The sequence below is a fragment of the Microplitis mediator genome, chromosome 11 (assembly GCF_029852145.1).
Source record: "Microplitis mediator isolate UGA2020A chromosome 11, iyMicMedi2.1, whole genome shotgun sequence".
Taxonomy (NCBI): domain Eukaryota; kingdom Metazoa; phylum Arthropoda; class Insecta; order Hymenoptera; family Braconidae; genus Microplitis; species Microplitis mediator.
In genome coordinates, this window is record NC_079979.1 from 15,905,222 (window position 1) to 15,929,519 (window position 24,298).

General features: G+C 31.8%; 2 protein-coding genes across 2 annotated transcripts; both read left to right on the plus strand.

Moving 5' to 3' along the window:
- The first annotated feature begins 1,580 nt into the window (after positions 1–1,580).
- On the plus strand, positions 1,581–2,988 carry LOC130677373 (phospholipase A1 member A-like). Its single transcript, XM_057484114.1, has one exon. The coding sequence runs from the start codon at positions 1,788–1,790 to the stop codon at positions 2,787–2,789; it is 1,002 nt and encodes a 333-aa protein (XP_057340097.1). The 5' UTR covers positions 1,581–1,787; the 3' UTR covers positions 2,790–2,988.
- A 455-nt stretch (positions 2,989–3,443) lies between these two features.
- LOC130677149 (uncharacterized) lies at positions 3,444–8,573 on the plus strand. Its single transcript, XM_057483784.1, has 8 exons — positions 3,444–3,677; positions 3,763–4,507; positions 4,571–4,715; positions 5,553–5,690; positions 5,755–5,978; positions 6,500–6,726; positions 6,785–7,288; positions 8,143–8,573. The coding sequence occupies exons 2-8, from the start codon at positions 3,959–3,961 to the stop codon at positions 8,492–8,494; spliced, it is 2,139 nt and encodes a 712-aa protein (XP_057339767.1). The 5' UTR covers positions 3,444–3,677; positions 3,763–3,958; the 3' UTR covers positions 8,495–8,573.
- Positions 8,574–24,298: the final 15,725 nt, after the last annotated feature.

Genomic DNA, 24,298 nt, shown 5'->3' on the forward strand with positions numbered 1-24,298 from the left:
AATGTCGGCGTCACGTAACTGTTCCTTCCTTTACTTGCCCGATGAATCATTTCTATTTTTTTAATTTTTATTAACTCTTGGACAAAGTGACATTTTATATACAATATGTTTTATCGAGGTTCAAGCTGTCTATCTTATCAGTTTAGTTTTTTTTCGGCTATAGCCGGCTTATCAATTTATGTCGATTTTATTCAATAACATTTCGTTCAAATGCGTTTATAATGAATTACTTTTTATAATTTGAAAAAAAAAGTTTTAAAATTAACAAAAAATGTTCTTGTACATTTATTTGATACCAATGAAATTTATTATTTTTGCTTTATCCAATTTAACAGCAAAAAAATTTTCGAAGCTATTAAAAACAATTCACGAGCTATGAAGTTTAATGCAGAAATAATATTTTTAACAACACAGTGGTTATTTTTTATTCATTCACTCGCAATTCAAATAATTGCGGGGGATGCGCGAATAATGTGTACTGATAAATTGTAAATTAATATTTTAATTTGATAATCCAAAATTTCGAATAATTAAAATAATTTAAATTAAGATAAAAGACCTAGTACCCGATCAGGGAACTAGTACTCGATCACTCCATGTATTTGTATATCTATATTTAGTAAAATTTAGTAAATATAGGTATAAAAATACGAGAGTGATCGGGTATTGGTTCCCTGGTCGGCTACTGGGTCTCTTGCCTTATTGGTAATTAAATTATTGTAAAAAAAATTTTATAATGTATCACATACATAAGTAAAATAATAGTCCATATTATGAGACATAGTCCCTATTCATGAGACATATTGTAAATGTACTAACTTATAAGAAAAATATGAAATCACACTCAGAAAAAAATTAAAGAAGGAAGATAGTTTTGAGTCAATACTTTGTGATAATTAGCCGTTTAATTTATAAAAACTTATTATTTTTTAATGAAAAGTCAAAATAATTATTTTTATAACTATAATGTTCTCAAATTTTTAATAAATAAATATCATTAAATCAATTTTGCCGATTTTTTAAGTGTCTCAAAAATAGGGACCTGTACTATGAGACACTGAGGCCATGTGTTTTTTTAGTGTCTCATAAATAAGACCATGGAGGTTCCCATATCTCAGGCAAAATATTAACTATTTTTTAACTGCTAAATATTTCACTGATTTAATTACATGAATATCTATAGTTAACATCGGTTTATTTTCGTTTACAATTTCTGAAAATCTGAGCAATCACTAATCAATCTAACTTCAGATTTTGATAGTATACTGATACTAGCTCTCAAATTATTCTTAATTAATTATCCTCAATTTAAAAAAAATAAATCAGTCATCGATTATTAATTCTCCATGAATACTTTAAGCCGACGACTGTTAATTGCTTAATTAAATTCCATTAAAAATAATTTTATTATTATTATTATTAATTTAAAACCGGATTCTACCAGATTTATTGTAATTTCAATTGCGTAGTAGAAAAATCTTTAGTACCTATTATTAATAATCAATTAATTCCTACAAAATAAAAAATTATAATTAAAACCAAAGCGTAATTAATTTTAATGAATTAATAAATATAAAAAATATTAATATATGTGATTTAGAAACGCAGTTTACGAGCTACAAAACTTTTTTTATAAATAGTTTTATAGTTTTGTTTTTGAAAATCATCATTAGAAGCTTCTGAGTTAATTGCAATCAATTTATCTAGTCGTGATAAATTATCGATTAATTTAGTATTAATCATACTACCTGTCATTATTCAGTAGTAATTGATAGTTTTAGAAAATCATGGAATTGAGCAAAAGTATAAAAAGTTTATATTTTTGGTCATTATTAATTTCACTATTAATCAGTGAGCCCGTAGGCAGTGAAAATTTATTTAAAAAAAAATCCCGAGTGCCGCGAGATATTTACGAATTTTTTTGTGACGAGCAAATTTCTTACAGCGATGAAGAAGTGAATATTTATTTATTTACAAACAACAATGGAAATTTGTCAACGCAGATTAAATTTAATGGCACTCACCATAATTTAACGGAGGTAAACTTTAATCCAATTAACCCGACTAAAATAATCGTACACGGTGAAAACGCGAACATGGATCTGTACCCGCTTATTGACATGAGATCAAATTATCTTAATAAAAGTGATAGTCATTATAATGTGATAGCCGTGGATTGGGGAAAACTTGCCACGGGTTGTTTTCTGCGGGCTGTAAAAAACGCTAAGAAAGTTGGCTACCGATTGGCCCAACTGGTCCAGGAATTGGTGCGCTATGGCGCTGAAGATATTCACGTAATTGGGTTCAGTTTGGGAGCCCATATTCCAGCCTTTGCTGCTAACTCATTGAGACCGTACAAACTACCGCGAATTACGGGGCTGGATCCAGCGTTGCTTTACCTTGACTCTGAATTGGACGATAAATTGGATGCGGGTGACGCCGAATTCGTGGACGTTTATCACACAGATATTTTTTACCAAGGCAAAGTAGAGAAATGCGGTCATGCCGATTTTTACATGAACGGTGGCAAGGATCAGCCAGGATGCAGTTCTGAAAACAAACATAGTTGTAATCATTTGAGAGCCGCGATTTACTTCGCGGAGTCTATTAATTCAGAAATTGGTTTTTGGGCCTATCAGTGCTTTAGTTACAGCGCTTATATTTTTGGTAGATGTAAATCTATAGCGCCAACTGTGCTTTCCGGTGATAGAGTTTTTAAAAATGCCTCTGGGTTTTATGTTGTTGTTACTAATGCTCAAAAACCTTTTGCCAAAGGTTGTCTTCTTTGAGATTTTTACAGAATTTCTTCAAATTATTCTTGTCGATTTTTATTTGGAATTTTGTTTTGAACATAATTCTAAAAAAATTTTATATTTTGTAATCATTTTTAATGACTCAAAGAATTATTTTTGATAATATAAAAAAATGGTTCCCAGAAACTTTAATTATGAATAATTGATTCCATTTATCTACAATATACTGCGCAAATCAAAGCATTACAATAAAGAAATTATTGTTTTAAGAATACTGGGGATTTTAAATTGTTTACAAATAATTTTAGAAGTAATAAATACAATGAAAAATCATTAAAAAAAATTGTTTTTTCACTTAAATTTTTAACACCTTATTTTGCCAGCCTTAATTCCTTTTGTTTTTACTGGATAAAAATATGAGAAACAGAATTTTTATCTTTATCAATTGCTCGTTTGAAAAAAAAAAAAAATTTAATTTCGAATCAGAATAAAAATCGGTTTATTATAAAAAAATTACCAGAATGATGTTCTGCAAAGAATAAAAAATTCTAGACAAAATTATGACGCGGAGTAATATTGCTCTGAAATTTTGCCTCGGAGAATTGCTGTTCAGGAAAATATTATATTTATTATTTATAAATAAATATAGGGGAGGTAGGTGCAAAATGGGGTACTTCCTGAAAATGGTAAAAAAAAAAATAATTTCTGGATTTTGAATAAATTTGATTTTTTTTATAAGTAATTACAATATGTATAGATTTATATGTTTAAGTGAATATTACCTCGTATAGATATTGAATTCTGTGAAGCAGGAAAGTATGTGTACATTTAGGACATAGTACATATAATACGATGAAGGTGAGGAATGAACTTTCTCAATTAATGGTTTATGAACAAATTGAGAAGATGAATGAATTGCTCAAGGTAGGAATGTTATTACAAATATTTGGCATCGAACAAATAAATATAGTATTTTTTATTTGATTGGGTAATTATTGTTTATTCGTAGCTCGCAATTAACTGGTGACAGTTATCACAATGTTAAAAATGGCTTTCCGATAAACAATCGTCGTAGATAATAACTTTTCAGATAGCGAAAATTACAGTAGAAACTGAATATTAAAATATTTTTAACTGAGACTAGCGAAGCTATACCACAGTTGAAGGCGTATGCTTCGAGTGCAAGCAAATTAGACACTAATAAAATGTTTAAAATAATTTCACTATTATTTCTGTTTCTTGGAACTGAAAAAATAACTGCATTAGATCTTCCAATAGTATCAGATATTCAGGACATAATAAGTCTTGCCCACGATTTATCCGATATAGCTTCTGGAAATGTACCTCTGGTATCAGCTGTATTCGGAGGAGGTTCTGCGGACCCTACGGTCGAAAAATTGAACGGACTATCAACTCAAATCGAGGAGCTAACAAAGTTATTCAACGTCAAAATGGATGCCGCGCTGTCACAAATATTGAACAACGTGCCACGTGACACCGATTTTAGGACACGTATGGGCCAGCTGCACAAATACATAACCCGTATCAACGGTATATTTGATGAGTATCGGCGTCTTCTGAAATCCTCAAGTGAATACAATCAATACAGTATTGACCAATTTATAAAAGCCACTACTTCTTTACAAGATGGTGACCTGCCAGAAATATTAAATCAACTTCATCGACTATTCGTAACACAGCAATCTGATGATATACAAGGAGGTCTTTTGGACCTTGCAGTCCCTATTTTTAAAGTAATTATTCTTAAAATAAATCAATTAATTATTTTATTTATTTAATTATGAATTTTACTTCAGGATATGAAACCAGCATCTTTATGTGACCGCACTAAATCACAGCAGCAACGTGTTTATGATATTTATCGAACGGTTATTTTTACAGAAATAAAAGGATATATCATGAGTTCTTATTCTTATGGTCTATTATCTATTTTTCGTAACAGTAAGTTATTGAAATAAAATATAATTTTTTTTAAATTTATTTATCACAATGTTACCAGAACGTTGGTTCCATAGAAACTGCTACTTATAACCGTCATTCTACTGACACCGTATTGGTCCTTCGAGCCACTACGTTGTGTCTACGAGCCACAAATTAATCATTTAACTAACCGATAATATTACTTTATTATTTTTTTATAAATAAAATCGACTTGTTCTTATAGAATATACCTGGGTCGAAAAATTTGATCTGATTTTAGTCTAACTAGACTATTCAGGCTAATTGGTCTGTATTTGAGCTACATACATAAAGATTGTAGATTAAATAATTTATTTTCATAATTATGAAAAGAACGACAAATTTCTGTTTATTTATAATTATATCGACGTTCTAATTAGCAAATTGTCTAACTCCATATTTTTTAGTAGGTGATTCTGTGCAGATTTCAGATACTAAGAGTCAGAAAAAATACTATTTGAATAACCTGGACAAAAATATTATACATATACTAAATGTAGAATCGATTTTTAGATGAAAAAAAAATTTTTTAATTACTTATTTTTCGAATAAAATGGAAAATTTTCTGAAATGGAGTTAGACAATTTGCTAATTAGAACGTCGATATATAAAATAGATTCACTGCATAATAGAGTAGCGTTGAACCAAATACACAAATAAAACACAAAACGGCGATAGTCTTATAGCGAGGTTTGGGCGCAAACGCTGTTAAGCACAATAATGGGGGTACCCAAATTCCAAGAATTTTTTCCCCTACAGCCCCGAGCTAGTCTTATAACGAAACCCTACTGTAATTGATAAGAAAAAAAATTATTTTAGCAACTTTTGTAAAAGAAGCAAAAAGATCGGAGGAGAGACTTGTAAAATCCGCATATGATTATATGTCAGCTACTAAAGAAGCGTTGACAACAATACCTAGAGAAATAATTGTTTGTGATCCACCAATACACATTAAGGGTAAGTTATTATTTAAATGAATAAATATAAAAAAATTTAATGAGCACATAATGTGTTCCAATAGGCAAAACATACGTGGAAATGAACCGCGCAGTTCAAATGCTGATGGGACATGAATATATGCTACGATCTAGTGGAAGTTGTGATGGTTCCTGTAGCGACATCGATACAACGAAGATCTATCGCGAGTATGAGAGTTTTAAAGGTAAAAAATGGTACCCAGTGAATCAATGCCAGGGAAGGATGAACGAGTGTCAGGGGATGAACTACGTCGAGTTTTGTGAAGTGGTAACCAATTATTTGATAAATAATTATGTTACACTCAGCGGCTGATGCTGCCGTTCGGCACGCGCGTGGCTCGGGCGATCACCGAAGTTAAGTAGCATCGAGCATGGCCACTACTTGGCTGGGTGATCGTTTACCCACGCGTCGGGTTCGAACGAAGGTCTCTGATCGTTAGGCGTGGGATGAAGATTCAGTGATCGGTAAAATGGGAATTTTATCGATCACTGGAGCTTCACCCAAACCGAAACTGTACTGGCTAGGTTTTCTCTGTGGTTTTCCTACGCCACTACACCTCCATTGCACAAGGGAGGTTGTATGGCATCACCGTAATGATGCAGTGCAGTATAAGCACAAGTCGGGCCACAGCCGCACAATGAAAAGCAGGAAAAAGTAAAGCAGTTGCGATATAAAGGCAAAAAGTGTAAAAGGTCGTAATTGCGGCTATACACTAGAAAAAAATTAAAATTAAAAATTAAAATTAATTATGTTACACTCAAAAATTAAGTCCATTAAATATATTGCAGCCCGGTGATTTCAAAGAACGTCTGATGTACATAGATAATTGGAAAGACCGCACTTATGGTATCGACAAAGGCTGTCGGTTCGGTAAAAAAAGCGTACTTGAAATGCTAATGATTGGTGTCTATAAGTGTTGGCCCTGTTTATGCCAATGTGTAGAAGACAAAGCCGAGTCAAAGGCTGATCGCACATTGAGTTTCTTACCACAAAGGACAGATGTAGATAAAAATATGTGAGTTCGAAATTTCAATTCAAACAAAATGGCCTATTATTTTATTTTGAATTACTAGGGTACTGACTGGTATACGATTTATCAAGAAAAATGAGGTGGTTCATTTGCAAATTGAGCAGGGAAAGCTAATTAAAGATGGTCGTATTGAAAACGGTACTGCTGAATGGCTACCGGTTGACGAATTTAAATATAATGCAGAAGTTGAGGATGGAGCTTTTGTAAAAGTTGTTGGTGGTAAAGAAATACCAATGACGAAAAATGTAGATTATGGGTTTATAAGCAATTCGCGTCGCTACTTTGACCTAGACGATGTCATCGCTGAAGAACCGAATCATGTTATTACAGGTGTAAGGTTGAAAATCGGGATGTATTCTTCTGCAGACTTTCAACTAGAAATCCGGGTAACAAGATTTAATTTTACAACTGGTTTATTAATTCCGCTGGATTCAAAACGTCAGATTATAGGCAATCTTGACAACAGTAATGGTGGGATATCTTCACAATGGTTGTCTCCCGATTCGCTTTTGATGTTTACAACTAAAAAGAGAGCTGCGCAAAATCGGTATTACAACTTTTGAAATAGTATATTAACGCATCGAGTGGAAGGTGCTTTCGACAACGAGTGTGATTGGTTCACGAGCCATTAGGCGAGTGTTGCCAACACATGAGTGTCGAAAGCCCTTCCTACTCAATCCGTTACAATAGTTTTTGCATCGAATGGTAAGAAAGAATGTCGTTTATTGGTAAAAAAGGACACTACATTAAATTTAATCTTTTATTTAACCAAAAATAATATTCAATCTTATTAATATAAAATTAATTCCTGTATTCTTTCTGATGCAAAAGATTGTTAAATAATAATAGTAATAATTAAACATGATTTAATTGATTTTTATAATAATTTAAAATTATTTTTATTGTTTTCAATATATTGATACTCAGAAAAAATAACTAGAGTTTCGAGTCAAGGTTCATATAGTGAATTGTACATTATAATTAAATACAGTAAGATGATTTTCTATAGTCTGGAACTTTCCGTTGTCCTAACTCGAGACGGCTGTTGATTGGGTTTTCTGTTGGATCGTTTAATGACTAATAAATAGTATATCTATATATATATATAATAAGTATAGATTTGTCATATTTTTCATGAACAATGTGGATATTCTTCGCGATATTTATCCTTTGTAGTGTCATTTTTAACCAATCAGAGTCGTGCTTTCTTACCATGAGCTACAAAAATAAATTTTCATAACTTATTGTCCGAGAAGGTTAACGAGCGATTTTGAGTAGATGCTGGCAGCTCAAGCCTTCGGCTTGTGATGCCAACTCATAAGTTTTAGAACTTAATTTTGCTGTAGTTCATAAACTTTTTAAATTGTTGCCTTAGAATTGAAATTGTTATTTATTTTATAGAAAAGTCATTGACGTCAGAAACAAAGTAAATCCAGAAAAAAGTTATAATAATATACCCGACTCAAAAGATTATTCACGAATAATGCTAACTCATTCGAATATTATTGACGACGTCGGACAAAGTACGATTCCGTTCTTTGATATTCAGCCAGTCGTCCCAAAACCTAGAGTCGCATTGGACGGGATTGGGCTTTACCACCGCGGCAACGGAGAATCTGGAGGATTTCTGAGTCTCAAAGTAATCACTCACGACATTTCGAAATATTTGAATCCCGATATACAATTGGGCATGTTAACTACTGAAGAAATAAACGACATCAAAGAGGAGACGGAGTTTTCAGAATTAGAATAAATGTTTCTGCATTAATTAACAATTATATTTATTTTAAACCAAAATTACTTGTAATCTTGCATTGGATGTTAACTTTTCTGTCATTAAATTTCTGAATAAAAAAATTTGATTAATTTTCTTTATTGTTAATTATTACCATAATTTTAAAATGATATCTAAGCAGCTCTCGAAATACGAGATTTTTTTAACTTCCCGTTAAGAAAATCGATGATTTTCAAAAAATCGAAAACAGCGGGAAGTTTTGAGGCTGGCCCGTAGGGTCAACTGATAGACCGATTTTTTTTACACCGTCAGTACAAATAGAAAAAATTTCGAGATAAAAAGAAAATTTCTCGATTTTATTCATGATCTCGTTTAAGATCCGAAGTCGACATGTAATGACTGGGATGAGGTTTATAGGATCTTAATCACTACGTTTATTAATTTATCTGACTCCAATTGATTATATTAACAGAGTAATAAATAATTAGTTTTATTTGATGAAATATATATTACAAGGTAATGCAGGTCGCATTAGATATGTGCTTAGCTAGTTGCCGTGTATCTCTCTATATTGTACGAGTGTGTACTGTGACGCTACCGAATATCGTATCCGCGTGGGGGAAATTATTCGGCGATCGATGACGATCGATGGTTGACGGACTTATCCGAAATTATGAATTTCAATAATATGAGTAGTGACGTAGTCGCTACAGACATATATTCTGGTATACAGAAAAATGATTTTTATTACTATTGTTTAGGAAAATAAATTACCAAAAGGAAAACTAATTACCAAAATAGGGGAAGGGGGGGGGGGGTAAAACGGGATAGGCCGGCAAAATGGGATACCCTCAAAATTTCGTCAAAATTTTTTTTTCTCGAAAAACTTTCGAAAATAGTCAAAAATGACATCTAGTATCATTTTACACTATTAAAAGCTAAAAAAAACATTTTTATATTTTTTGCGAAAAGTATAAATGAAAAAAATGTACAAATTTTATCGTACTACAAATTTATTTTCATGAAGTATCACAAATTAAGAAATTTATTTCTTTAATTAACTCAAGAACAATAACAACAATAAAACTAATAAAAACTCTAAAACTGTAACATTGGTAATCATCATAATTTTAACTGTTACATTGTAACTTTCATAATTTTGTAATATTTTATAACTTTAGTGCTATAATATCACATTATTAACAGTTATGTTAATTTTCTAAAATTCATTTTTGTGTCCACCATTTAAATATAGTGGAAACCTAAACATGCAAACATGCAAATAACCTTCTCAATAAGACAATTTATAGATAAATTGAGAAAAATATAGATAGCCCGAACTGGGAATCGAACCCAGACCAATTCGATATCACGCCGAGTGCTCTACCAGTTGAGCACATTCTTTAAAAATATGTTGAGAGTAAATTTTATTACTTACATCAATTTAGAAAGACATTATTACATCAATTTTATTCACTTGAAAAAAAAAAAAAAAAAATTTACTTTTTTTTGGGGTATCCCATTTTGCCCGCAGAAAATAAAAATTTTTTTTCTGATGTCAGTCTAAAATTCGTTACATTTATTTCAAATAGAATCAAAATGAAGCCAATTTACGATATTTATGTCCCTAAAAACTAAATTTTTCGTTAAGTATCCCGTTTTGCCCCCCCCCCCCTTTCCCCTATATGAATATTCCATAAAATTAATGATGTTGACAAAGAACAAAAACACATTTAAAGTCAAACCAGAAGTCCGTTTGTTTAGTTTACGATAAAAGTAGACCGAAAGTAAACACATTTATTAGTTCAACGAATTTATTTGGTTATTAAATTAAATTTATCTATTATATTTCATTGAATTTTTATTTTAAATTCCAAAAATTAAATATTAATTTGAATGTCTATTAATAATTAATAACTTTAATACTGAACATATCATAAAAAAATTAAAAACACGGTATCATTGAAAAATAAAAAAAAAATAATTACTTCGTATATCGGACAAAAGAAAATAAATAAAAAACAGGTCAAGCTGAAAAACTTTTGATCCTCTTATCGTAAATAATAATAATAAATAAATATATAAAGAATAATGCTATATATAAGTATTTCAATAGCATCAAAGAGTTATTACATTCCTCAATTCTGTAGTATAATATGAAAGTTTAAATAATAAAAATAAAAATAAATAATATGAAAAAAGTATATAAATATTGAGAATGTAAGTGGGTCTTTGGTGATAAGAATGCATGCGTATGATACACGTTATGCTCACACAATAGATTCTATCATAGAGATTTCATTCTGGAACTCAACCAACTCGACATCTTATACTTACTTTTTTTTATTATATATATATGTATATGTGTCTATATATATATATTTGCAGTCAAGTAAGAGCACTGCCAATAACGTTTGGTTTTTCTTATTTCGCACTAGAAGTAGAAGTAGTAAAAAAAATGTCCCAATGTCTTCCGCAATGGTGCGGTAACGATAGTGACTTGACAGGGTGAGCGTTCGATTTGTTATCGAGCTTGTGTAGGAGGGATGAATTACAGGGTGAGGTAAAGGAGAAGTCAAAAAATAACCTGATAATAAAATAAAAAAGTGTAATGTTCACTCTCTCGAAGAGCAAGTAGATTGAAGAGTTTAAATAAATTGTGGGGGAAAGATGGCTCACGTTTGACGGTTACGATGCTTTTACTACTTTTGGGTCAGAACTGTCATGGTAAAAAATTAATGGCAATTTTTTCACAGTCGAGTGAGTTATTATTTAGTTGTTATTTCATTTCTTTTACTGAAATTACTGAGATTAAATTTTTTAGGGTGTATAGAATATTTAGGAAGTGGTATAATTATTTTGAAAGCAATAGCGGGTTTCAAATAAATAATTTTTTATGATAATTGTGAGTGGATTGCAATGGGAATTATTGATAATTTAAAATAGTAATTGCATTTGTAATATAGTATCAAGTTAAGTGTTGACACTCCTGTCTAGTAATGAAAATGAAATATATGTGGTGGACGGGCGGGTAAATCGGACGACCCCGAAAATTCGTTGAAATTTTTTTCTTCCAAAATTGTCGTTAATCGTCATTTACAACTCTCATAATCATTTTTGTATAATTTTGAGTGTCCCAAATTTTTTTTTTTAAATTTTTTCAGGAATATTTAAGTGGACTCAATGTATTGTTGGCCACAAAAAATACATACGTGATCTTCTCCGCAATATTTAAACTTTACAGAAGTTCTTTGTCTTAAATCATTTTTTTTGGCATCATTATTTACTAAGAGTGTAGCAAATCTCTTTTTTCACTTAGAGTAGATATAACTAATTTTATTGTAAGGCACCCGCGGGTAATAAGGCCTAAGTGACAGAAATGATATTTAAAATAATCGCCTCCGCCAAAGGCTAATCTAGTAGAAGGGTCTTGCATAGAGATGTTACGAAAAATTTATAGAGTCCCAATATCTCGTTCCCTGTCTTCTATATTTCATCATCCGTCATATACTGTCGTAGCGCAGAAGAAATTATGAAAAACAATCTAGTCTTCTGACTCTTAAAAAGTATTGTTGCTAAATTTAAGTGATGATTTATCTCTAATACCAATTTTATTAAGTTGGTTTAACTATTTCAGTTCGTTTAACCCGTAGGCCTTATTACCCTATAGTAGTAAAATAAGGCCTAATCGTATGGTTTTTGTAAAAGTTTAATTTTTTGTTTGTTTATGGTAAAAATTACTATTACTTCATTATATTTTATGGCTAATGTATTGAAATAAAGATTAATGATACATTTCGATAATTAAATGCAATATTTTCGATTCTATTCAAAATCTTCCTTAGCCAAACCTTATTACCCACCGGTACCTTAGTAATTTTTTGGGGCAAGGGGTTCATTTTGCCCGCCCGGGGAACAAAATTTTTTCTATATTATCTACACACAGAGATATTATTCTCGTTCATAATGCTATGGTGTCATAGTAAAAACAGACCATGATGGCCACCTGACGGAAATTGACATGAACACATGCAGGAACTACTGTGACCATAGTAAAATTTAAAATGGTTACAATAATTTATGATGTAATCGCTCTAAATTTTACTATTGCCGTAGTAATTTTTGCATGAGTTTATTCCAATTTCCGTTAGGTGGCCAACATAGTCCGGCCTTACTATGACACCATAGCATTCTAAACGCGAATAATATCTCCGTGTAAAAATTAAAAAATTCACTTGTAAAAAATCACACAATTATGATCAAGTACAAGAACGAATGAACAATAATGAATGTACCAAATTCGTCGTCGTTATTAATTCCAATAATCCCAGGTTATTCTATTTTGAATATAAAATTAGGTTCGAATTATTTAGAATAATCGCGTATTAGTTAAATCCGACAGTAACTATTAATCAATTACACAGTAATTTTTTTTTTCAAACAAAACTTAGTAAGTCGTTGGCATAAATAAATAGTAGCAACAGAAAGTTATATAGTTACACGTTTAGCTGAACTCTAAGAACGCGAGAAGACATACGGGGATTTATAATGAAGAAACTTTAAAATTAATCGGCGCTCAAAGTTAACGTCTCATCAGTTTATAAGCTTTTGCATCAATTTAAGACTTTATTACGCTCCGTCAGACGCGATTTTAGTTCACCCCCATCTTTATGTACATGTTCATGTATATAAATATAAATACCGAGATAGAGACAAATATATTTCAAGTCGGGGGTGGAGGCTAAACCGACTTATTGCGGTCCAAATTAATTTTACTTGAATAAAAAAATAATTAAATTCATTCATACATACATAATAATAATAAATGATTAATTAATAAATATATAACTATTAAAGAGCAAACATTAATGAAATAAAAATAAAAGTAAATGATTTAAAAATTATTCCGTCGTCGTATTAAAATTTATTCCGTTGGAACAGTGCCACAGTAATTGCGGGAATATACGAGCTTGTAAATAAAGAAAATAACAAAAAAGATGAAATGAAGGCTAAAAAAAAAAAGTAAAGTAAATCCAAGTGGAGAAAGCAGCAGGAAGAATTGCCAAGGGTAATGTTGGTATTTTATTTTATTTCGGCAGACCTTTTTGTGTCTCCTGTTTTGGTCTGCGTACACTTTAGTTCGGTTAGATGATGATTTATTCATCCATTGACGCGATATAGCTGTATATTGTGAAGGCAGGACTAGAAAATAGCGCGTAAGAAAATTTAAAAGGCCTCGAATGCCTTAGGGAGTTAAGTCGCGATTCTTGAATTCGCAATGCACAACTCGTTAATGTTATATACTTGGGGTGTGCTCTTGAGACAACTGGAAACACGATCAAGTATTCATGGACACGAGGCTTCCCATCAGATGAAACGAAAGTTGATTGTGCTTCTAATAAATTATTTCTATCATCTATTTATTATTCATTCTCTCACCACTTTAAGGCACTTATTAGTTTATATTGAAGAGAAGATCCGTTTCCAAATTTTAGTGATACTTCAAATATTAATTTATACTGTTAATAAAACGATACAGAAATTTTTTATAAGCAGTTGTCTGTAAGATGTTACATCAATTAATTCAAAGACATTTTATTATAGCTTAAAATTTAAAAACTTTCCCTATGACAATTTTTTATGTATGAAATTTTTTTTTTTTCACAATACCAGCACTGAAACTTCAAATTTCAGATTCTGTACAGCCAATCGAAATGAAAGTTGATCACACCATTGGTCTTAAATTAACTTGTTTCTTTTTGGCTGCTGACACTAAAACTTGAAGTTCCAATGAAAGTAATCATTAAAAATCTAGTGTGTGACAGAGAATAAAATATAATTTTGTTGCATGTGATGTCAGCTCTCCCCTACGGACCCTAAAGTCTCGGACAGCCAACTTCACCCTAGTCTAAAATTGTCTTGTTTCATCCCTCGGCACACAATCGACTATTTTTTATCACACGGGTGTTCTAGGTGTGCACTGTTCGGTTTTAATAGATTTAAAATCTGATGTGACATTTTGTACTAGAGACGAGGGCGACTTTTTAAAATTTTATATTTATTGTTCATAAATCTCTATAAGAAGAAATAATTTTTACCCCGCGTCATCTAACGGCAGTCTTATAAACTCGAAAATTTTTTAATTATAAATATAATAACAAACTCTAATTATCAGAGTAATTTATTTTTAATTTAGTTTTTGTAGCTTTTTACCGTTTACAGTGCACACAAAAAAAGAAACAAACAATCCCATGTGGTTATATGATCGTTAACCAGCAGAGATTCTTTGAACCTTTGAAAATTGTGTGTACATGTGTGTGTTACTGTGTGTATTTGTATACATGTATAAAGTATATAGAATAGTAGCCAGCAGAGTTATATGTGAAGCCAAGCGAAGTAAAGCAGCCTTTGCGGTGATGTACAACTTGTGCAGCGGAACAGAAATCGCAAGTACATATATCTTGCTTGGCTTCCCGTCCAACGTTATAAATCCTTCTCACTTTCGTCCAATATTTCTCATCCTCGGCCTTTTTCTATTCTGCTGGTACACCACGGGTGGTTGTCTATATCTAACATTTACGACGATTCCATCCCCTTTGAAGAATGATCACACAAAAAAATCAAGAAAATCTTTTAAAAATCACGAATAGTTTCTTAGTTCGTTTTATATCGTAAACATTTTTAACTCAATGCTGTAATTAAATTTACAGTTTATTGATCGTCGGAGCCTTTAATGTTACGTAAATTGGATATGGATTCAAAGTATTCGTAATTTTCGCGCCCTTGCTAGTTTCCAGACCTTCACAAAAATTTACTAAAAAGGTTCAACTTCAGAATTCAGATTGGCAGTAAGGTACCGGTGGGTAATAAGGTCTAGCTAAGGGAGATTTTGAATAGAATCGAAAATATTGTATTTAATTATCAAAATGTATCATTGATCTTTATTTCAATATATTAGCCATAAAATATAATGAAGTAATGGTAATTTTTACCATAAACAAACAAACAATTAAACTTTTACAAAAATCATACGAATAGGCCTTATTTTACTACGGTAGGGTAATAAGGCCTACGGGTTAAACAAACTGGAATAGTTAAACTATACTTAATAAAATTGGGATTAGAGATAAATCATTACTTGAATTTAGCAACAAAACTTTTTAAGAGTCAGAAGACTAGATTGTTTTTTATAATTTCTTCTGCGCTACGACATCATATGACGAATAATGAAATATAGAAGACAGGGAACGTGGTATTGGGACTCTATAAACTTGTCGCAACATCTCTAATAGGGTGATTCATTTCCGCAAAAGTTTTTTTTTTAAGTGCTCAAGCAAAATCTCAATCTACATCGAAAAATAAAAAATTCTCACCAAATATGAGCTCTTAGTTCCAATGCTAAGTACTTGCCATTTGATTTCAAAGATTTCCCATTTAAAATACACGTAAATTAAATTACTTTTTTTTTAACTTTCTAATGCTCAGCTGCGTTTCATGATATCAAAGCGGTTTTGGTCGCAAATTGTAGGGCATTTGGTGTTCTTCAAAAGTGCCTAAGTTACTTAGCTGTAATTCCAGCTATTTCACTTGTGTCCGTTGCGGAACTCATTTTTTCTATGAAATTGACCTTTTTTGGCTTGCAAAACATAAACCAATAAAAGTACATCAAAAATGTTAATAGAAATTTTATAGGAAATTTTATTCCCTTCAAAAAAAGTCCTATGAGTCAAGTCACTAAAGTCCATAGTTTCCGAGTAGCCTCTAGCGGAGGCGGTTATTTTAAATATCATTTTTGTCACTTAGGCCTTATTACCCGTGGGTACCTTATGATTTTTCCAATTTATAATAAAATTTTTAAATAACACAGGTCCACACAGAAAAGTGGTGTGTACTGGGTGTCAGACTGAACATGAATCTGGTCAGAATTTGGGGTCAAACTGCAAATATTAGAGAAAAACCAAAAAAACCGATAAAAATCACGATATCCTAGTTTCTTTTTGGTATGACGATAATGTTCTTCTAGATTTCGTCATTTTCTGGCCCTTTTGTCTTCTAATTAATAACAATAATTAATTATTTTAATTAATATAATGTATTAATAAATATGTAGATCGAATTTTTAACCTCATTATCCTCTGAGTTTACACTTGAGTTAATATCTAAACCTAATCTCTTGATCATCTGAGCTTGTAATCTCAGTGTTCTGCGGCCGTTGATACCCGGAGCAGAACAGAGCCCGACTTGGTGAAATATGGATGCTGGGCAATTAACCATAGTCCGTCATTGACACAGCTCCGGACTAGTTAGAGCACACTATACCTCATATAGTAACTCTAGGTTCCATACTCGGACAGAGGAAAGTGGAGAAAGGGATTTACGGAGATGGGTAAGGTTAGCAAACTACGGAAGAGGTCAAAGAGAGAGACGCGGCTATTGTTGCGTTGCCAGTTCCTGGGTCATCCATAACTCGAGCCAATACCAGAGCACTGTCTTCCTCATAATTTATTGACAACTATTTCAATTTATTGTCCAACAGGCCTAGACTTCATCTAGGCCCACTCATCATCAATTAACAACATCTTCATCTTTTTTTAAATCGCCGACAATTATTTTGCCTCATTTAAACGCTAATTCGCTAATTTACTTACTAAATAATCGAGTCAAGTCAAGGATTAACAGAACACTAGTAAATTAAATTTAATAACTTGAATTATTATGAGTATGAAAATATAATTTACTGACGCAATTACACCTTTTTTAACCGGCAAATTAGCCTCTTGTGCCCGGATTAAGAGAACTAGGTTAGCTTATAGAGCACGGGTTCGTACACGTGTGCTGACCACGTGTAAATGCAGTATATAGCTCTGGAGAGATAAAGGGACAGGATAAGGCTATACAATGCGTTGAAGGACAATAGAGATGCTTTAACACAATGCTACTTGGATTTTGGCCACATTCACATTGATCTTCATCAACCATCACTACTACCCCCTTTCTTTTGTTTGGATTCACATTCGGGACTCTGTAGCTCTAATTTCATTCTCTATAGTATTTTTAAAATACGACAATCTATTTGTGACTAGAAAAAATTATCTGATCGGGATACAGGGGAATTCGAGACAAAACGAAACGCCATTTTCGAGACAAAAAAAAATTTTATTTGTTTAAAAATACTTATTTACGGTTTGTGAAAATGGATGGAGTAAACTGCTGGCTCAGAGAATGCGGCCAATGTCTAATTTGAATAGAGGATCACTTTTCAGCAAGAAAAAAAATCACCGGAGTGAATGATGACTGTTTATTTGTTTAATCCCCTCGTGAAATTCACTCCGAAGGGGAGTTTATTTTAATAATAAAAATTAAAATTAAGTGAATGCCGATTTAAATAAAATCTAGATCACTCCGAAATCACTCGGCTGAAAAAGCAAACTCCCTATTTCTCTTATAGGAAAAATCAATAGGCCGAAGCTTGGCCGAGGCTTGGCGCAAGACTTATTAACTCTGGGGAAAGCTTGAAATCCAAGCTTGGCCCAAGTCTGTCTAAGCATCGAAATGATAACACCGAGCCAAGTTTGAATGACAGTATCGTTCCAAGACTGCATCTTAGTATTGGCCCAATATCGAGAGCCAGTATAGTGCCAAGACTATTGCTAAGTAAGCACCTATACTTATTAAAAATAAATTAAAAAAAAAAAATATTAGTAGACATGTGCGTGATGGTAACATATGCAAATAAATTTGTACACAGAGAAATCAGGTAGATCGGCGAGACTAATTTTTTTTGCATTTGCTGGGTCTCGAACCTGGTCCTTCATGGCTGCTAGGCAAGTGTCTTATCCACTAGGCTGTTATACTATACATAGAAGCCAGAGGTTTTTAGGTACCATTTTTTATTTAGACTGGTAAACCAGGGCTTGTTATTTGAGTATTGGCTGAATCTTGGCCCAAGACTGGCGAACCGAGGCTCGTCACTTCAATTTTGGTTGGATCTCGGACCAACCTTTGGCGGCCGAGCCTGGGTAGCCCAGTATTGTGCCAAGACCGACCCCGTTGTTAATATTTTTTTCCTACAAGGGTTACTCCTTATCCAGACTGTTTCTAAAAACTCCGGAACTCCGAGTGACGGGGGTAAATCGGATTGAAATAAAGTCTGCAACCACTTCGAATTTACTCCCAATTTTTTTTAGTGTAATAATGAAATAAATATCGCTGATGGGAACTTTGACAAAAAAGTTAATTAAAAATTTTGACCCTTTCCAATTGAACCCAGCGTCACGTATCAAGATATTGTGGTGCTTCTGTTCTCAGCTTAATACTTGAGAAACACAATATATACAAAAAGCCACTGTCTCGACCGCAGCCTCGACAACGCCAGTATTTTACGACTTTACAGGAGTTGAAAGAGAAAACACTCTATATAACCTTGCCGCTACCCAATACCCAGCACCCTCTTTCCAGCAACCAGTCTCCAGTTTCCGCTACACCAGCCAGCAGTTTGCGGTTGTTTGGACGAGCTGCAGATTGCGCTAATATTGCCCGTCCTACAATACGCGAGCTATCGCTCCCAAGCTTAAGGTTTAAGGCTTGACCACTTTGCCCAGATTTCACCGCATTAAATCCCTAAAATACTAACTTTACCATCGACTATAGAGCATATTACTTTTTACTCTATACTCTAAACTCAACTCCAACAATAGTCATAAACTCCTTTATTAGTCAGGGTTTCGTTATTTCACTGTTTCCACTCTGGCACTCACTTCCTGTCTATGAAGCCCCTAAAAAAGTTTCCGACCCTACATCTGCCTGCCAGCTAGATGTCTAATGAAAACTGTTGTCTGTAGTTAGGAACCAGGTCCTTGTAAACAACAAAGATGACCTCAGGATAAAATCACAACTCAACTACTTATTACGTTTGCTTTCGAGACAGCGATGGCTGCTTCAGTTCTCCGTTGGCCATTAAAAAAATATAAACAAAGGAAAATGGATAAAATTGGAAGTGTCACGTGTCTTTAAAGACTTACTTTCTTTTTTATTATTTCTTTCCTTTGACTACGCTGTAAAATCTTACGAACTGTAAGTCTACACCGTAAAATTTAATATGGATCAGTTTGCAAGGAAATTCAACACGGGCTGGTTAATTATAAATAATTACACTAAATAAGTATTTAAAATTTGAAATAATTATTTAATTATGTTGATTGTGTTTCGTTAAATGAATAGACGCAATGGATAATTAGAAGTTGGGATGAGAGAATAGAGGAAAGGGTAAAAGGTAAAGGTACAAAACAATTGTTGAAGCAGAATGTGATCATGGATGTTAAATTGTTATCAGAGAAATGAGGTTACGGTTAGAAGGAAAGTAATGGAAACTCTGAGGACTGTAGTCTGAATGTGGATGTGGATTCTGGATTGTGAATTGTAGATCGTTGTTCAAAGTTTGTTTAAACTGTGACCGCTGTGCGTGGTAGATTTGTCCTATTCCCATTCCTAGTTCTATTCCGTTACCGCTAGCACTCGTTGACGGAGTGTTTGATTTGGCTGTGGAGAGTCCGGAGGAATGTGTCGAAGAGGGGCATGAGGATTTAACAGAGATGATGTACTGGCGGAATAGGAATCAGTGGTTGGTAGTGGTGTTGATAGCTCGGTTTGCGTGATGCTACGGGCTCTTGTCTAGGAAACGACAAAGTCCTCAGTTGCGGAAACAACTCAAACGTCGCTTGGGCGAGCTCGAGTACAATGATTGAACTGCCTAGAGCCATTCGTGAAAGTTGTCATTTTGAAACTGTAATTTCCGGGAAAGTCCACTGAACAAGATATATATGATTAATGCGAATCACGAATGTTTTCTTTGGTTATATGTGTACTGGGCGTTTTCTTGTATTTTCATATATTTTTAACTTCCCGCTAAGAAAATTGCAAATTTTCAAAAAAGGGAAGTTATTGGTTTCGGTCCGATTTTCGAAAATCGAGTTTTCATCAGATGTCGACGTTTTGAGGTCCTAGGAAACTATTCTGACTATTCCCGGATGGACGTCCGTGTGTATGTGTGTGTGTGTGTGAACTTTTTTTTGTCCGACGATATCTTTGGAACGGATGAACCGATTTGAACGTACTTGGTGGGGATCGAAAGAGCTCACCAAAACTTAGTCTTTATTAGATTTTGGGGTAAATCGGTCATGTAGTTTACAAGTTATACAAAGAATAAGAATTGAAAAATTTTTTTTTTTTTTGGCTTTTTATTGATTTCTCAGAAACGACTCATACGATCAACTCCAAAATCTAATCAGCTCTAGAACTTGATAAAACGCGTCGATTGCCGCCTTAGCCATCTCAATCGGATAATTCGTTCGAGAGTTATCGCGAGCAAAAGAAATGGTAAAAAACGGTTTTTTGCGAATATCTTCGAAACAACTGAACCAAACAATTTCAAAATTTTATCAGCTCTAGAACTCAATAAAATACGCCGATTGCCACCTCAACCATCGAAATCGGTCATTTCGTTCCTAAGATATCGTGGGAGAAAGAAATGCTAATATCGGTTTTTTTCGAAAACAATGGCACACAAAAGTATTTTCGAGCTCGAAGAGCACGAAAATGTATCCACAACAATGTTTTCGAGCTCGAGGAGCTCGAAAACAGTGGGAAGTTTTGGGGCTGGCCCGCAGGGTCAACCGATAGACAGATTTTTTATTTTTTTTTGTTTGTTCATGCATGATTATATATAATTATATATCATCAAATCGTGCCAATTTTGAGATCTAATCATATAAAATTTATTGTATATATGATTAGGTAAAATCATTTTTTACCGGGTATATCTAACTTTATATGATTATATAAGATTTTATATGATTATATAAGATTTTATAAAGTCATATAAGTTTTTATAGGACCAATTTCATTATAAAACTTTATATGATTTTATATGAGTCACTTTTACATGATTTATATATGATCATATAAGAACTTTTTTTCCCGGGTGTGATATAGCAGACATTTTTTAACAGAGATGATTTAATAAATATTTATCAACAGTTAACAAACATTTATTAATAGTCAATAAATATTTATTAACTATTAATAAATATTTGTTAATTATTAATAAATATTTATTAACTGTTAATAAATCATTTATTAAGGCAATTAAATAAAAAGTGAGCATAAAAGCTCTACTTTGTCACTTTTTGTAACCTTATAACTTCAATAAATAATAGAATTTAATTAGATGAGATCGATTTATAGTTTTTTGATAAAAAAAATAAAATGAATCATAAAAAAATAGTTGTAATAAATTACAGAGTTTTTTTTTGCGGTGAAAATTATTAGAGTAACATAAATTAAAATAATTTACAATGTAAATTAAAAATATTTATAGGTAATATTCGTTTCAATACATACAGGAGAACTACCAGCATACCTAGAGAGAGCATATAAAGAAAACTACGTTATAATAGCAAAAGCAAGGTGTGGGACATTAGAAGAAGCTAACAAGATGTGGAAAAGTGATAAAGAAAGGACATGCTGGCTTTGTGGCAAGGGACAAGACCGATTAGAATACTGGTGGAAAGAATGTGGCGAAGTAAAGAGAACAGCGCTATCAATTGAAGAAATATTGAGTAATGAAGGGCTAAAAGAGGCAGCTATCTGGTTAAAAGAAATAGAAAAAAAGAAACGTGATATACAGAGGAAGGACAAAGAAACGGGAAAGAAATCACCCTGATTAAACAACTGAATTCGACCGAATTAAAAATTTTCATTCTGTTATATTCTGTCGAATTCTGCAAAACAGAATTCAACTGAATTGAAAATTTGAATTTGAATCAAACAGAATAAAACCGATTTAAAAATTTCAAATTCGTTTTAATTCAGTTTAATTCGGATACTGAACCAGAAATTGGAGAATTATTTTCGAATTAATCAGAATTAAACCGAATAGAATTATTTAAATTCGTTTTAATTTGGACAAATTCTGGTTTTCCTACCGAATAAGACAGAATTCATTTTTAAGTTAGGTACCGAATTAACAGAATTTATCTGAATTTAATAGAATTAAAAATTTAATTCTGTTTAATTCGATCGAATTCAGTTGTGTAATCAGGGCAGAAGAGTGATGAAGGGAATAAGCAGCAATGCATTGTCCTTCATTGTTTTGATATTTATGTGTGTGATAAATTAAAGATAGACAGTGTAGATACCAAAAATTAAAAGTTAGAATTTAGAAAAAGATCTTAAAAAGAATTTAAAAGACTGATAAAAGACTATTGATAGATATTACAAAGTGAAAATGCTTATAAAAAAAATATATAGTATATTAATATATTAATATATAATAATTTAGAGAAAAAGTACGCATCGTATAAAGTAAAATTAATTTAAGATACATAATAGAATGTAAAAGAAACAAATTTATGTAAGATTATATGTACCCAGACCTATTTCTAGGCTCTAAAAGCTGAAATAAATAATTATAATAAAATAAATAAATAATATTCGTTTCATTGAAATTTTTTTATATTTTTTCAACAACAAATATTCAAAAAATATAACAGGTATGATAGTAAATTAATATTTACAGAAATATATCTTAAATTAATTTACGACGATAAACAACATGCTTGATATAACATGAATTTCATTTCATCACTGCTATTTTCTATGATTCTTTCAGAGTATCTAAATCAGTTATATCATGCTCTACAGAAAAATGAGAAAAACTATATAACTAAAATGATAATTATTTTTATATTAATAAGTTTAAAGGTTTCCGATATGTATGAAGACTTTAATCTTATTCGATGAATTGTACTGACTCATCAACATTGGATATAGATCACCTAGGCCCTATAAATTTAGCAACACATCCATTTCAATCAATTTTTAAAAAACTTTATGGGTCACTTTAAACTTTTTTATTTAAAACTCAACACAAAAATATTTTATTATGTTCAGTTCTCAGTATCGTATCTTCATTAAGGAAGGTTATAGCGTTATTTGTTTATGAACGATCTTCATGGCGCACCGTAAAAAAAGACACATTCACTCTAACAATAATTTATTAACTGTTAACAAATATTTATTGATATTTAATAAATGAAATTATGGCATCTAAACAAATAAATTTATTAATATTTAATAAATTCTTCTATCAGTGTATAAAAATCTGTCATTTTGGAGTAAGTAACGCGATATCAATAATATATCTATGTATTCAGTGACATTCAGTCAAATTTAGTGACAGAATAATTAAAGTATTAATTTATTTACAGAAAATAAATACGGTCGTCTTTTTTCTCGCGTAATTTAAATGTAATTCGAATGATATAGATAAATCTATTTATCTCAATACTTGGCAATTAAAAAGAGTTTAAAGTATGAAAAGGCACAAATTCAAGTCAAGATCTTTCTAACGGTACCAAATTTAATAACATTAACGAATTCTATCATATAGATATGCCGGGAACGAAATTTTCCTTATTCTTTTAATAATGTAGATAATTAATTGAAAATAAGAAATTAAAAAAATCAAATTGATAATTTCTAAGTTGAATAAAAATTCATAATAGAAAAAAATTAATTAATATTATAAAATAAATGTAATGATTAAATATAAAATGAGCGATTGAGGTGTACAGTTTTGAAATTTCCAACATTTTTCAAAATTATAAATTATTTAATCTCAATAATTTGTTTTTCTCAACTTTTCTATGACGTCACTGTTGTGCAACACATTTTTACTTGAACTAGATAAACTCTATAATGCTCAATGTCACTCGTTATTTAAGATAACTATTTTTTAAAAAATCCCGTTTTACCCATCCCAGC

Excerpts from the sequence above, each read along its gene's own strand:
- LOC130677373 (XM_057484114.1), top strand. The coding sequence starts at position 1,788 with ATGGAATTGAGCAAAAGTATAAAAAGTTTATATTTTTGGTCATTATTA.
- LOC130677149 (XM_057483784.1), top strand. The coding sequence starts at position 3,959 with ATGTTTAAAATAATTTCACTATTATTTCTGTTTCTTGGAACTGAAAAA. Across the intron at positions 4,716-5,552 it reads ATTATCTATTTTTCGTAACA|CAACTTTTGTAAAAGAAGCA; the intron begins GTAAGTTATTGA and ends AAATTATTTTAG. Across the intron at positions 7,289-8,142 it reads AAGAGAGCTGCGCAAAATCG|AAAAGTCATTGACGTCAGAA; the intron begins GTATTACAACTT and ends TTTATTTTATAG.